We start from the raw sequence: 15,959 nt of genomic DNA on the forward strand, positions 1-15,959 counted from the left end.
ACCTGTTTTTGTTTTGCATTTCAGTCTTGCTGGCTCTCTTTTTTTTATGGCTGACGAATATCCCACTGTATATATGTGCCACATCTTCTTTATCCATTCATCTGTCGATGGACACTTAGGTTGCTTCCGTGTCCTGGCTATTGTAAATAGAGCTGCAGTGAACATTTTGGTACATGACTCTTTTTGAATTATGGTTTTCTCAGGGTATATGCCCAGTAGTGGGATTGCTGGGTCGTATGGTAGTTCTATTTGTAGTTTTTTAAGGAACCTCCATACTGTTCTCCATAGTGGCTGTATCAATTTACATTCCCACCAACAGTGCAAGAGGGTTCCCTTTTCTGCACACCCTCTCCAGCATTCACTGTTTGTAGATTTTTTGATGATGGCCTTTCTGACCGGTGTGAGATGATACCTCGTTGTTTTGATTTGCATTTCTCTAATAATTAGTAATGTTGAGCATCTTTTCATGTGTTTTGGGCCATTTGTATGTCTTCTTTGGGGAAATGTCTATTTAGATCTTCTGCCCGTTTTTTGATTGGGATTTTTTTTTTTTTTGATATTGAGCATGCAGCCACATGGATGGACCTAGATATTGTCATACCGAGTGAAGTAAGTCAGAGAAAGACAAATATTGTAAGATATCGCTTATGTGGAATCTAAAAAAAATAAAATGTACAAATTAACTTATTTACAAAACAGAAAGAGTCACAGATATAGAAAACAAACTTCTGGTTGTCAGGGAATGAGGGGGGAGGGATAAATTGGGAGATTGGGATTGACATATACACAGTGCTATATACAAAATAGATAACTTATAAGGAGGACTTAGAGTAGAGCACAGGGAACTCTACTCAATACTCTGTAATGGCCTATATGAGTGGATATATGTATACATGTGTAACTGAATCACTTTACTGTACACCTGAAACTAGCACAACATTGTGAATCAACTCTACTTCAAAATAATTTTTTTTTTAAAGTCTCGCTGGCTCTCCTTTCGTTAACTAGAGCTGCTGCAGGTGGACCTTTGGGGTAAGTCCTTTGAAGTTGGCTGCATGCCAGTTTCTCCTTTGCCTCTGACTCTTCTTCTCTGCCTTTTTCTCTTTCCCTCCTTAATTTCATTCAGTCATGAATCAGACACAGTCCATAAAAAGTAAATATCAAGGCTTCCAAATAGCCTCTTTGAAGCCCTTCTGACTAGATATGAGGAACAGGGAATGAAATGCTCCCCCCCTCCCCAAGAAAGGTGGTCGTGACTCAGCACCTGACGCTTACTTATAAAATGCTTCCTTCAGCTTCCGGTTTTACCCCTGCTATGTTTTCTGACTCCTTCACATCATAGAGGAGGGTAGTAAGCTGAGCAACAAGCTCTGCCTTGCTGCCCAAGCTCCTTGCTTTGGAATGTGTGCCACAAAAGAGCTTGAGAATGAAAGAAATCCTGTTTCAAACTGTGCTCTGAATAAGACATTTTTGTATGTATTTTGTTATTCTCAAAATTTTAGGTAATAGTTCCATTTCAAGATTTCCCCCTCAAAACTGAGGAGAAATAAAACTTCTACCTGCCTCTTCCTAACCAAGAGGCCAGCTGTTTTAACAGATAACAAGTGAGTTCCAGGTTCTTAAGTTTTTATTCAACCCCACCAATCTTTGAGTTAGTATAAATTCCTTATAAATTTTGATACTGTCTTAATTTTTAAGTTTTTTGATTTTTAAATTCCTAGTGTTTCTTTTTCATTGATTTTAAAATGTTGACCACTATTTCTTTAAATAACTTTATTAAGGCATAATTCACATACCATACAGTTATCCCATTTAAAATATACAATTCAATGTTTTCTGGTATAATCACAGAGTTGTAGCACCACAATCAATTTTAGAACGTTTATCACCCTTAGCTCTCAGCCCTCACTCCCTCCACCATTCTAGCACTAAGCACCCTCCCATCTACCTTCTGTCTCTATATAGTTTTCTACTCTGGACATGCCATGTAAATGGAACCATATAACATGTGGTCTCCTGTGACTGGCTTTTTACACTTAGCATAACGTTTCTGAGGTTCATTCATGTTACGGCATGTAACAGTACTTCGTACCTTTTCTATGGCCCAATAATATTGCACTGTTTAGACGTACCTTTTGTTTATTTCTTGGGTATATTAATGAGCATCTTGGTTGTTTCTCCCTTTTGGCTACTATGAAGTATTCTGCTGGGAGCATTCAGGTACAGGTTTGTGTAGACATATGTTTTCATTTCTCCCAGGTACTTCTCTAGGAGGGGATTGCCGAGTCAATGGTAACTCTACGTTGAACCTCTCGAGGAACTGCCAGGTTGTTTTCCAAACAGAGGGCACCATTTTGCATTCCCTTCAGCAGTGCCTGTGGGTCCACATTTGTCCACATCCTTAAGAACGCTTGTTACTATCTGACTTTAGATATCGCCATCCCAGTCGGTGTGAAGTAGTGTCTCATCATGATTTGGATTTCAATTTGCTTAACAGTGATCATGTTACACATCTTTCAGTGTGTTTATTGGCCATTCATATATCTTCTTCAGAGAAATGTCTATTCAGATCCTATGTTCATTTCTAAATTGGATTATTTTTCTTATTCTTTTAAGTTGTAAGAGTTCTTTATATATTCTAGATACAAGGTCCTTAACAGTTATATGATTTGTAACTATTTTCTCCCATTTTGTTTGCTGTACTGTACTTTCATTTTCTTTTTTTTTCTTTTTTACTTTCTTTGGAGCATAAATGTTTTTAATTTTGATGAAGTCCAATTTATCTCTTTTTTCTTTCCTTTGTGCTTTTGATGTCATATCTAAGAATCCATTGCCAAATCCATGGTCATGAAAACTTTAAGCCATATGTTCACCTGTATTGGTAGTCATCTGTTTCATAGATACGTAAAAACAAAATGAAACAAAACAAAACCCCTGCCAGCCAAAGATTATTTTAACTAAGATATGCTGTCTACAATAGAAGAACATCCAAAGTGTAATTCTCAAACTTCCTGTTCAGTATTTCCCAAACTATGGTACATCAAAAAATAAAGGAATTGTTGCATGAAATCAGTATCATGACCCAAAGGGTCTTTATACTTTCATCTTCTATTTTCTTGGTCCCTAATAACAGTTCTTGATCACTCTTTTCTGACTATAAAAGCAATATATATTCAAAATGAAAAAAATATAGGAAATATAAGTAATTTGAAAGTATTCTAATTTCTTAAAACTATTAATCTCAAATCACAGAGGATTATTATAGCCAGCATTTTTATTTTCTCTCAGTTTTATCTTCTTTATCCATTTATTCCTACCTAGACAATTCTATACATGTAATATTGTAACCTAATAGTTTTCACTTATAGTTACCTTTCTGTATGTGCATGTCACCTCGTGACTATATTAGAAGCCCCTCACTAAGATTTGTGTAAATTTCAAAGTCTTCTACTTATTTGTAGAAGGTGGTGTATTCAATCCTTTAAGGGGCATTTAGTGTTTGATGGATGGTTGGTGTCGCATTAGAGGACTTATAAACGCTTACTAATGCTTGCTGCAAACATAAGAGGTGACGGTGTTTGTATTTTTATGAAATGATAGTAATACAAAGAGAGAGATTACCCTAACAACTCCATTTCCTCTGAAATAGAGTTGACTCAGAAACCCTCGAAGTTATCTTATAAATTTCAGACAGTGAGAAGAGGGTACTAGAATTAAATGCTGAATATGGGTATGTTTCTGTGTATATTATAGGAGTGGGAGACCAAGGCCTGTGATGTGCCCAGGTCTGAATGGTCCTAATAAATGAAGCATAGGTTTCTCAGCTTAAACATTTAAGAACCTCTAGAAATCCAGAGTTCTAATTAAAACTACAATAAACCATCCTTGAAAGTATAAAGACAATATAGAATTGACTACATAGCACATACTTACAGCTTACCTGTAAGATTACTTTTAAGAGTATATCCAGGGAAGCTGTGCTTGTTTCATTCACACGTAGGATATTGAAATTTCCCTTCCTGACAGACGGCTCGAAATGATTGTATAGATGTTCTCGCTTTATGTGGCTGTTTACATTCAAATTCAACGATATCGCCTGTCCTTGCATATATTTTTTGGGTTTTTCTCCATTTTAACTGTATGTTATTTTTATTCATGTTATCTTCAGATATGACACATGCATCTGAAAGAAAAAAATAATAAAATAAAATAAATTATTAATAATATATCTTTCCCTATCCAAGAATGGTGCAATTTCATTTAAGAAAATTTGGAAATAAATAAAAGGATATTAAAAATTAATATTGGGCTTCCCCGGTGGTGCAGTGGTTGAGAATCCGCCTGCCGATGCAGGGGACGCGGGTTCGTGCCCCGGTCCGGGAAGATCCCACATGCCGCGGAGCGGCTGGGCCCTTGAGCCATGGCCGCTGAGCCTGCGCGTCCGGAGCCTGTGCTCCGCAGCGGGAGGGGCCACAACAGTGAGAGGCCCATATACCTCAAAAGAAAAAAAAATGTTCTATTTGGGTCAGTGCTATTTACCCTCCTTTCCTAACTCAAGATTCTTTTACATTTACAGTTTCTACAATGTGCACGGTGTGAACACTGCAAATGCATTAACTTCTTTCCATATAGTATTATAAAAATAAGTTTATTTCTTCCTATCAGATACACGGTATGGAACGTGAACTGGAGAAGACCCAATACATCTAAAAACCCATCATCTCTTTGAATATTCACTTAACATATGCTTGAAGATAACTCTTTATCAATGGGACAAAAAATTCCACCAGCTTCTATGTTGCTTGTTTGGAGCTTCTTTTTCCCAATGTCATCATCTCTGGGGAACCCTTGATTCCTGTGGAAAAGCAATGTTACCTTCCCGCGTGATCGCTGACTCCTCTGATTCTTCTTGAAAGTAGCCATTTGAAGAGCTCGCATTTCCCTGAGTAGAGAACTCACGCTGGCACAGCTAAGCACTGTGTTCTCCACAGCCCATAACCCCTCATCTAGGAATTGTCCAGAGATGCTGAAAAAGGCCCAGCGTTTAATTTAAGGAGCCATCCTAAGAAGTAGCAACCATAAGGAACTCCTTTTTGTACCTAGATTTGCCTGTGCCCGGGAGACCCTAAGATACGTTGCCAAGTATTTTCCCGATGCCGTATGACAGACCAGTCCTTGTACTGCTAAGGAGAGGCTGACCTCTATCTCCCTGACGTTTCTACCTGTGGATGTGAGAGGCCCCCACCGCGTAGGGCTTAAATGTATGGAATTTGGAGCCAGATTGCTGTGTAGGAATCCTAACTCTGCCAGATACTAGTCAAGCAGCTTGAATTAAATACTAAGGCTTTCTGTGTCTCCGTTTCTTTTTTTTAATCGAATTTTCTGATTGAAGTGCAGTTGATTTACCATGTTGTGTTAATTTCTGCTGTATAGCAAAGTGATTCCGTTGTACATATCTGTAATTCTTTTTTTATATATTCTTTTCCATTATGGTTTATCATGGGATATAGTTCTCTGTGCTGTACAGCAGGACCTTGTTGTTTACCCATTCTATGTATAATAATAGCTGACATCTGCTGACCCCGACCTCCCACTCCAACCCTCCCCCAACCCCCTCCCCCTTGGCAACCACCACTCTGTTCTCTGTGTCTGTGATTCTGTCTCTGTTTCATAGAGAAGTTCATCTGTGTCCTATTTTAGAGTCCACAGATAGGCGATACCGTATATTTTTCTTCTCCCTCACTTCACTTAGTATGACCATCTCTAAGTTCATCCACGCTGCTGAAGATGGTGTCTCCATTTCTTCATGGATAGGCACAGGTTGTTAATAATACCAATTCCATAAGACTATTGATAGGAAGTATGTAGCTTCCATTTCTTGCTATGACGGACAATGTGGCAAAAGAATATCCTCGTACAGATTCTTTTACCCTCGCAAGAGGACGTGTATAGACTAGTCTTCCAGAAATAAAATAATGATGTCAAAGGATGTGTGTTTTTAAATGTTGAGGCTTATTCCCAAACTGTTCTTCCAAGAGTTTGGCCCACTTTGTAATTTCATTAAGAGAATGTGAGCGTACTTAACTCCCCACACCCTTGCCAAGCCTCCTTATTATTCTTTTTTTCCCCCTTTTGCCTCACTGAACATTGCCACTTCATTAAAACTTTACTTTGGTGTGGATGATTATTTTTCATGTTGCCATGTTTTCCATTTTTTCGCTTATGTCGTTTGCATATTTTTCCGCTGAGTTATTTCTAGGCATTGTTACATGTGAAGGACCTGAGAATTCCGCCCCCCATAAGTCATGGAGGATTTTTGAAGTTTAACTCCTCTTTCTTTCGGTCTATATTTCCTGTTTACAAGTCAAGACCCAAATCCGTCCACGCAATCTCTCTGAAGCATTTCTTCTCATTCTAGTATCACCACGTGGTCTTAGTGAGCTGATTCTTTAAAACACTGCATCAGAACACTGTGATTAAAATTTAAATGGCTCGCAACCACACTTAGTAATTGTGAAGCATCCAGAGAAGTCTAGATGTGGCTTTAGAAACAATTGTTTCTCCAGAGTTGTCTGTCTTGAATCTTCTAGTCTAAGGAAAGCTATTCGATCATTTTCCTTGAATAGTCTACATGACTACGATGAGGTATCTGATCGTTCTTCAAAGCATTGTTTCTTCTTGCTAGAATGCCCTTCCTGCAAACTCTGTTCGTCTACATGGCATACACTTTTTAGGTTGTAACTTTGGTCTTACCTCTCTCCTGGAAATCTATTTTCACGCCTCTGCCCATGATAATGTCTACCTAATTTCAATCCTCATACTATCTAAAATTTTGCTGCATTTAGTATCTCAGGTAATGGCATCTTCATCTACCTATCAGTTACTCCCACTTAAATGCTAGAAGTTATCTTTGAATCCTAGCTCTTCTTTGCTCTAGCAAAACTGTGCAGATGATACTTTTGCCGTATTCTAATTCAACACTTTCTGAGTTTGGTTCCCACATTACTGTAATGACATCCTAGGAAAAGGGACGCACATACGAGTGGCTAATAGCCTAAGGACCAGTGCACATCGTAGCAGCACTGAGATCATTAGTGATTACAGAAGGCGACAGGATGTGGCAGAGTCAGAGTGATAAGGTCCCAAGAATTCAAGGAGCATCTGGTCTAGCCCTGAGGAGTGAGGAGTTGGCAGGATTGAGAACTGTTGCAAGAACAGGTCCTTATTAATGTGGTGTCCTTCTTGGGAACAGAAAACAGAAGGACTTTATGAAGTCCTAGCTTTCCCTCACTTAGCCTGGAATAAGCTGGTGTCCATGCTCTTACTGGTGTCGCCATTGTCATTGAGACCCATTCCCTTATATTTTGTCCCTTTCAGTTTGTAAGACCAGTGAAGTCCCTGTTAAACCCTACCTGTGACTCTCCTTTGCATAGTGTCAACTATGTTTATTGTTCTTAATGCTACGAGATTCCCATGGTTTGGGGGTGAGGGATATGTGTGTCGGTGGCCTGGTGTAGATGAAGAAGATAGAGTGAAAAGAAGGGAACGTGCAGATTTGGGAAATGACTTGCTAGCCCTTCCAGTTTCTCTACTTTCCTTGTCACAACTCCTGGCAACATGCAAGTAAAAAGCCAGGTCAGTAGTCTGCTGAGAGTTCTACCAGGAAGAGCCTTCGGGTTTACAAGTAGAATCTTATGTACTGATAAAGGACAGCTCCTGGACCAATCTTTCACAAATGGTCTCTGCAAAAAAATCCCTCAGATGTTTTGAACGTGAAAATGCTTAGTGGCATGAGAATATGTCCTGCAGTTAAATAACTTTGGATGTTCAGGGAGTTTTATAATGCAACTTAGCATACTTAGGCCTCTTAAACATTGATTTACAGTTTTTATTTTTTTAATTTTTAAAATTATTTATTTATTTGGCTGCCCCGGGTCTTAGTTGTGTCACATGGGATCTAGTTCCCTGACCAGGGATTGAACCTGGGCCCCTGCACTGGGAGTGCAGAGTCTTAACAACTGGATCACCAGGGAAGTCCCCAAACTTGATTTACAGTTTTTAAAGAAACTTTTTTTCCACTCTGTTTAAAGCAGATTTTTCAACATTTTCTGTTATATGTCTACACTTGTTAGACAAGTTTTCAGCTGAATGAAATTTAAGTAAAAATTATCCTACAAAATTAGTGATGAAAATTCTATAAATATCAAATCTCAGACTGTGGAAGAATATGCAAAACTCACCTATGCATGTGGGTGGCTCTGACCACTGTCCGTTTCTGCACGTCACATTCGGGGAGCCCCGAAGCTCGTAGAAAGACTGGCAACGGTACTCAACTGTCGATCCTGGAGGGTATACTGATAAGGAGAAGAGGGTGATGTCTCCATTGTTAATAGGTGGAGGGGGCCCACAGTATCGTGTGGACTCTGGAAAACAACATGCAAGTGTTGAAAAAACTCAGTATATAGTTTAAATGGAATAATGCAAAACTCCATATATCATATCTTCAGTATCTTATGTGATGTCTGAGAGTCCAAATAACTCATTATAGAATTTCTAGCATACAACCTGATGACCAAAAATAATTACAGCATTTTCTTTCACCCTAAAGTAAAACACACAAAAAATAAGTATTAAGTATATCTAAGGACATATAAGTATTAAGAATCATTTTTGTTTAAAGCATGACGAACAGGTAAGTAAACCTCTGGTCTATTTCACCCTTCCTCATAAAAATGTTTACTTCAAGAGGAAAGGTAAAAATAAATGACTCCCTTCCCATTTCTGTTCTCTGGGGCAACTGTTACTTTATGCAAATAGAACATAGCTATCAGTTATGATCGTGAACTTTTAGTTTTACTGAAATGACTTGTAGACAATACTCTTCTGCGTTTATTTTTTTGACTCCAAATAATATCATAGGCCTCTTTCTCTGTCAATAAATGTTTCAACTTCATGTTAAGCCTGGCTGGAATACGTTCCAGTGTACTGATTCATCTCCCTACATAATCACGAAAGCTACAGATATGGAATGACCAAATAAATAATCTTATCACTAATAATTTGTTTTATCTCCTGTTTCATTGAATTGCTGTCCCTGCTCTTTTCTCAAACCAACTCCTGCATGTGGGCACTAGATTCCACAGCCTTTAAATTAGGCAAAGACCCTGCTCCATTAATTGTCCTCTTTCTTCTGTATCATCAGTTTCTCCTCTATTGAATCAGTAACCAACATAGAAACATGCTGGAAATGTCACAACTCAATCAGGTAAAAGCAAGGTCACCAATGACTTTCAGGTAGCTAAAATCCACTGTTCACTTATCAGGCAACTTGCCCAGTTCTAAGCAGTCTTTGACACGTTTGATGTCCTGTCAAGTAACATTTTAAAATAAGTCTTTTCGACTTATGTCATTGGCATTGCTTCTGGGACACCAGCTTTGGTATTGTGATTTATCATAGGAAACAAACATTTGGTCTTCCTCCTCCTTTCTGGCACACAGCTCCTGAAACCCTTGGAATTTCCTAAGTAAGGAGAGCAACAAAGGAACCTTTTGTTATGTCAATGAAGTGACTTTTGGAAAGCCCTTGGGTAGCCTAAGCAGGGGCTGGTTGCCAGGAGAACCAACCACGTGATCAGGGGGTTGGAACTTTCAGTCCTATCCTGACCTCCAGGGAGAGTGGAGGGGCTGGAGGTTAAATGCATCACCAATGGCCAATGATTTAATCAATTGTGCTTATGTAAGGCAGCCTCCAGAAACCCCCAGAAAGGACAGGGTTCAGAGAGCTTCCAGGCTGGTGAACACGTGAAGATGTGGGACAAGGGAGAGCATGGAGGGGGCATGACCCTGGAGGGGGCAGAGCAGCTCTGCACCCCTTTCCCCATACCTTGCCCTGTGCATCTCTTTCATCTGGCTGTTCCAGAGTTATAGCCTTTTATAGTAAAATGGTGATCTAGTAAGTAGAATGTTTCTCTGAGTTTGGTGAGCTGCACTAGCCAATTAATGGAACCCAAGGAGAGGGTCATGGGAACCTTCAATCTATACCTGGTCGGTCAGAAGCACAGGTGGCGACCTGGACGTGCAGCTGACATCTGAAGCGAAGCCACAGGGAGCAGCCTTGTAAGACTGAGCCCTCAACCTGTGAGATCTGCTGCTGTCTCCGGGTACACAGTGTCAGAACTGGGTCGAATCGTAGGGGACGAGCAGGTGTCAGACACTTGCTTGTAGAATGTGGAGTAACAGCCCCACATTGCAATAGGGTCCTGGAATCATTTTAGCAGCTGTTGGCCCTAGTTTTTCTCCTACGACCCTGTCTGGCTCCTCCTCCTTGTCCAGATCTTCCTCTTATTTAGACATTTGAACTCTTCATGTTATCCCATCCAGTCCCAAAGCTTTAATATAATCTCTACAGCAGCAACGACCAAATTCATTCCCTAGCCCTGACCACTCTCAAGTTGCCCGTTCTACATCTTACGCTGGATATCGAGTAAATATAGTCAATAGAATTGGATAAACAGTAGATAATCTTAAACCTATTTCTTCTATGATCACTGTCAGAGAGACCTCTGAGAGAAACAGTTTAAAAATTGGACGGAATTGGGTAACTAGATGACAATTTAATGCTTCAGAATATTGTGTAACAAATAGGTCATGAGGTTTTTTTTTTTCCTATTCTTTAGATAAGGAAGATCGGTAACTTCTTTTTAAATGACATTATTTAGAAATAAATACTAACCAGTACAGTGTGGTAATGACTGCCAGAGTCCACTTTTACACACAAGTTCTTTCGCTTCATGAAGTACATAGTTTTCTTTACAGAGAACAGCTACCTTCTCTCCTTCCTGATAATTCACTGTGGTTAGCATATTATGGGCATTAGGTATCTGAGGTGGAGGTGGGCACAGTGGTTTCTTTTTTCCTATGAAAGATTAAATTATTTGATTAATAAAAGCTAAAGAAAAACAGCTCAACAAGATAACATTTTGGTATAATGGAACATCCAGTAACTAACACACAATCTCTCTCTCTCTCTCTCTCTCTCTCTCTCTCTCTCTCTCTATGTATATTTATATATATATACTATATATATAGTATATATATAGTATATATATGTATGTATTTATGATGCTATAGTAATAACTGTATTTTATGTTAACATAGTTTATGGTTTAGAAAAGCACTTTAATGTTATAAGAATTGATTTAAAATTTCTCAGGGGGCTTCCCTGGTGGCGCAGTGGTTGAGAATCCGCCTGCCGATGCAGGGGACGCGGGTTCGTGCCCCGGTCCGGGAAGATCCCACGTGCCGCGGAGCGGCTGGGCCCGTGAGCCGTGGCCGCTGAGCCTGCGCGTCCGGAGCCTGTGCTCCGCAACGGGAGAGGCCACAGCAGAGAGAGGCCCGCGTACCGCAAAAAATAAATAAATAAAATAAAATAAATAAAATTTCTCAGGTGCCCTGTTCTATTTCCTACTCATTATGCTGTCAGTCCTCTTGTATAATTTTCAAATTAACCCTTTTAATTTTTTTCTAGCTAACCCATATCATTCCACAAAGTTATGCATATGTGATTCAAACAAGCCAGAACAAATATATATATATATATATGAACAGTAATGATAGAATCAACTAAGACTTCCCCTTACAGCCTAGCCTTTGATCACAATAATAGATTTTCATGATTTGCATTTTCTTCTAAACACAATGCCTGCTGATGGGTGTAATTCGAATGCCTGGGTTTGACTAGGAATTAGCTTCTTTTTGGTTGCTTGGCTCGTTCTTAGGGAAACATTTTAAATAAGCACCTCGATGCCAGAGCATCACGGTCTGAGTCACAGGCTCCGTAGCTGACCAAGGCTCATCGCAGCGCTTCCCTTCAGCTCATCTCCTCCCCAGGGCAGCGGCTGCTGTCTAGTGGCAACTTCCCTTCCAGATTTTCTTCTCTCTCAGCCCCACCGCCCAGCTTGCAGGACCTTAGCTCCCCAGCCAGGGACTGAGCCCGCGCCCTCGGCCATGAAAGCACGGAGTCCTAACCACCGGACCGCCAGGGAGCCAGGGAATTCCCACTCCCTTCAAAATTATTACAAAGAAAGTATCAGATATGAGTAAAACCAAAGGTCAGTAGCAATAAAGCCAAAGCACGCATATTATCTGAATTTTACATTGGATTGTGGTTTATTTTTTCAAGGGAAGGAAGGCACACTAGCATTCTATAGTGCAAATTTTCTCAACAAAAGCTGTTTCTATGAAAAAACTAGAGAGGTATCTGGGAGCTGGGTCCATTCATGCATTTTCCTATACTCTATGTGATTTGCCCCGTTTATGAATTGGCTTAAGAAATATGTGAAATGAAAGAATTTGATTCCAGTTGCATCATTTTTCTAGTCAAACTTTAACAGGACCAAGTCTTTTATCGTCTGTTTTGGTTCAGTAACTAACTCTGCGAAAGAAGACAAGGATTCGCCTGGTGTTATTGTTATTGTACATTTTTGAGTCACGAAGTTTGTCTCATAAGCTCGAGCACAAGCTCTGGAGAGCACATGGAAAGAGGATTTCAGACTCATTCAATAGAGCGGTGAATCGGTTTATTACCTCATTTATTATGTAGAAGATTTCCTACTTAGCTGTTTCCTTTCCTCTTTGTTTAGGTATTTTGTAGTGACATTAATTTGTTTCTGTTTAGTTGTTCAAATACTTTTATTTAAATAAAAAGTCACAGGGGTGAATACTTATTGGGTACCGTCAAAACTTTGAAACGAGCTTCAAGCCTGCGCTGCCTATCTGAGGCTGACGTCGTCTATAATCTCAAACATATAAATCGTGATTAAAAAAAGGGTAAATAAAGCCCCCGCTAGTCACGTTAGATGTTCAGATACCATACAAATATCATTGCTGTTATATTTCAGATAAGAAGAATTGTGCATGACGATCTCAGTTGTCCAACTTACTTGCCTTACAGAATTAGGGGCGACGTGGCTGGAAATTTCAACCTAGCGTGGGTAGTCTAGTCGAGACTGAACTGATAGAGGAACCTAGAAACAGGTTCCCATCTTGACTTTGACCAAGTAACTTCTTGGGGCTTTGTACTACTGATTTGTAAAATAAAGAACTTCATTGTCTTTCTTTAGAACAAATCTGGCAGCTTGTGTGACGAATTTCCCCGTCTCTCTCCACCTACCACCACCACTACTTCTCGAAAGTGTTATCCGACTCTTTCAGCTTTCAAGAGCTCCTCCTTGGGGGTTCCCTGGTGGCTCGGTGGTTAGGACTCGGTACTTTCACTGCCAGGGCTCCGGGTTCAACCCCTCGTCGGGGAACTAAGACCCCCACAGGCAGCATGGCATGACCAAAAATATAAAAGAAAATGCCCAATTATTATTAAAAAAAGAAACTCCTCCTCATTTTTTTTTTTTTTACCTCATTCTAGGAGTATAATTTTACTAACTGCAAGTACAACCCTTATGAAAATCAATTTGATGCAATAAATCAAATTTTTATAGTTTTTTCATCTAGCTCATATTGAATATTTGGAGATTCTAAATACCACTGTTAATAAATGTGTTCTTGTAAATTTTATAGCATTTTAAAGTATTAAAATTATCAGTAATCTGACAACAATGGAGGAATGGAACATTATGTACAGCTTTATATAACATATAAACACATTTCGGTTCTAATGTTAAATGGACAATGCAGGATAGATATTAATGTATGTGATATGAGAATAGGCTTAATAGTGAAGTACGACTGGGGTAGAATTAGAAAAAACAAAGCCTGCTGCTGCTGCATTTAGGCAGATATGGTTTATTCCAGAGTCACTCGAGTGACTCTCTCAGACCAACGTGAGGCATTTCCTGCAGAATGAGAGTGGCAGGATATTTTGTTTTTGTCATTTGGCAAAGACTACCTTTTTTCCTCAAATGGAGATGAGGGAATGGGGAAGGTAGAGAGGAGAAAAGGGCTGTCAGGAAGTGGACACATTTACACAGATATCCCTGCGATTTCCAGGCACCATTGGACCAATAATTCCAACCTCTTTTCCCCAAGATTTTGTGTAGATCTTGTCAAGGGGAAGGAATGACCAAGGAATAGAATATGGAAACGGAGCTCAGGAGGAAGAAAGACGGGCATCCTGACTTCATCTCAACATGGAAGTTCGGGAGAGAGAGTTGCTGGATGCTTTATCTCAGTTTTCCTGCCCTAACCTCAGATTTTAGCAGGGCCCTTGGAAAAGATTGAGAGACGTTTTTTGTTTCGGGGCTCCCAGAAAATTTAACAGTCATGCCAACTTTCACACCACCTGTAAACCTTCTCTGAAAGTTCTGCTATTTTATTTATATCCATGTATCTGGTGGCTTTCTTAACCTCTCACTGTTCCAAGAAGGATGAAAACAGTGATGTGACTTTTCTTTTTCCTTGGAGAGACGTTACTTCCTGGAATTTCATTCACTAGGGTTCTCTGTGTTCTTAGCTCTCTGAAGGACTTTTTAAAAAAAGCTATGATTTTATAGTTTATCTTGATTTCTCTTGGTTTTAGGGTGTAAATAAGAGTCTCTTCTCTCTTTTCTTAACAAAAACTCCTAAATTTTACAGCTAAAATAAAGTTACTCTTGTGGCATACTTAGTTTCATTATTTTTCCTTCTACTTCTTCACATATGTGTGACTACAATTCTTATCTTCTAGACACATACTTGTGAATCCATATTTAACATATTTTTAGTGTCTGTTAATTGTGGGTTTTTTTGGCATCCATAAAAGCTATGCTATAACATATAATGGGGAAACTTGTTTTTTTCCTGAAATATTGTGTTCTGAGATCCATTTGTATTTGTATATACAAAGCAGAGCATTAAAATAATTAATTTTCTTATTACCTTTGCCTGGTCTTTCAAGTTCAATTATCCCAAGATTTAAAGTAAGATGACAAACAACTTTTAAAAGATATGTCAGGAGATTATAAAACGTGCTCTACAAGCCTTAAAATACTACTACAAGCATAAGAGGGTAAAGAAATGAGTTTTTAGGGGCCAGTAGTGAAGGTTTCTTTAAAAAATGCTGTCTGTATGTTATATCATAGGGGAGAGTAGGGGAAACTCCCATTCATCTTAAGCTAAGTGAAAGTAGGAAGCTTCTAGACCACCACTTTGCCCATGGAATTGATGGTATGGTACAGGGAATAGTCCCTGACTCACACTTAAGATTAACTGAAGTATGGGAACACAAACTGCTGTAGCCGCTATGGAAAACAGGATGGAGGTTCCTCCAAAAACTAAAAATAAAACTACCATATGATCCAGCAATTCCACTGCTGGGTATATACTTGAAGAAAACAAAAACACTAATTTGAAAAAAGATATATGCACCACTATGATCCTAGCAGCATTATTTACAATAGCCAAGACGTGGAAGCAGCCTAAGTACCCATCAATAGAGGAATGGATAAAGAAGATGTGGTGTATGTATATATATATATATATATATATATATATATATATATATATATATATATATACAATGGAATACTACTCAGCCATAAAAAAGAATGAAATTTTTGCCATTTGCAACAACATGGATGGATTTGGAGGGTATAATGCTAGGTGAAATAAGTCAGACAGAGAAAGACAAATACTGTACGTTTTCACTTATGTGTGGAATCTAAAAAATAAAACAAGCAAAGGAATATAACAAACAGAAGCAGACTCACAGATACAGAGAACAAACTAGTGGTTACGAGTGGGAGGGGAGTGGGGGGAGGGACAAAATAGGAGAAAAGGATTAAGAGGTACAAACTGTTAAGTATAAAATAAAAATAAGATACAAGAATGTGATGTACAGCACAGGGAATATAGCCAATATTTTACAATAATTTTATATGGAGTATAATCTATAAAAATATTGAATCACTCTGTTGTACACCTGAAGCAAATAGTATTATATGTCAACTATACTTCAATTTTTTTAAAAA

The 15,959-nt window shown here is 38.9% G+C and overlaps 1 protein-coding gene across 2 annotated transcripts in view; it reads right to left on the minus strand.

The window, feature by feature from the left end:
* Nucleotides 1-3,986: 3,986 nt before the first annotated feature.
* LOC131747322 (complement factor H-related protein 5-like) overlaps nt 3,987-15,959 on the minus strand; it is a 34,038-nt gene continuing 22,065 nt past the window's right edge. Inside the window, exons 8-10 of one of the 2 annotated variants that reach the window (XM_059049156.1) lie at nt 10,733-10,915; nt 8,241-8,423; nt 3,987-4,183 (exon numbers count right to left, since the gene is read on the minus strand). In XM_059049156.1, the coding sequence (XP_058905139.1) occupies nt 3,987-4,183; nt 8,241-8,423; nt 10,733-10,915 (563 nt within the window). The remainder of the gene's footprint in view (nt 4,184-8,240; nt 8,424-10,732; nt 10,916-15,959) is intronic. The other variant, XM_059049222.1, reaches the window with a different exon arrangement.

This window comes from Kogia breviceps, chromosome 1 (assembly GCF_026419965.1).
Source record: "Kogia breviceps isolate mKogBre1 chromosome 1, mKogBre1 haplotype 1, whole genome shotgun sequence".
Classification (NCBI taxonomy): Eukaryota; Metazoa; Chordata; class Mammalia; order Artiodactyla; family Physeteridae; genus Kogia; species Kogia breviceps.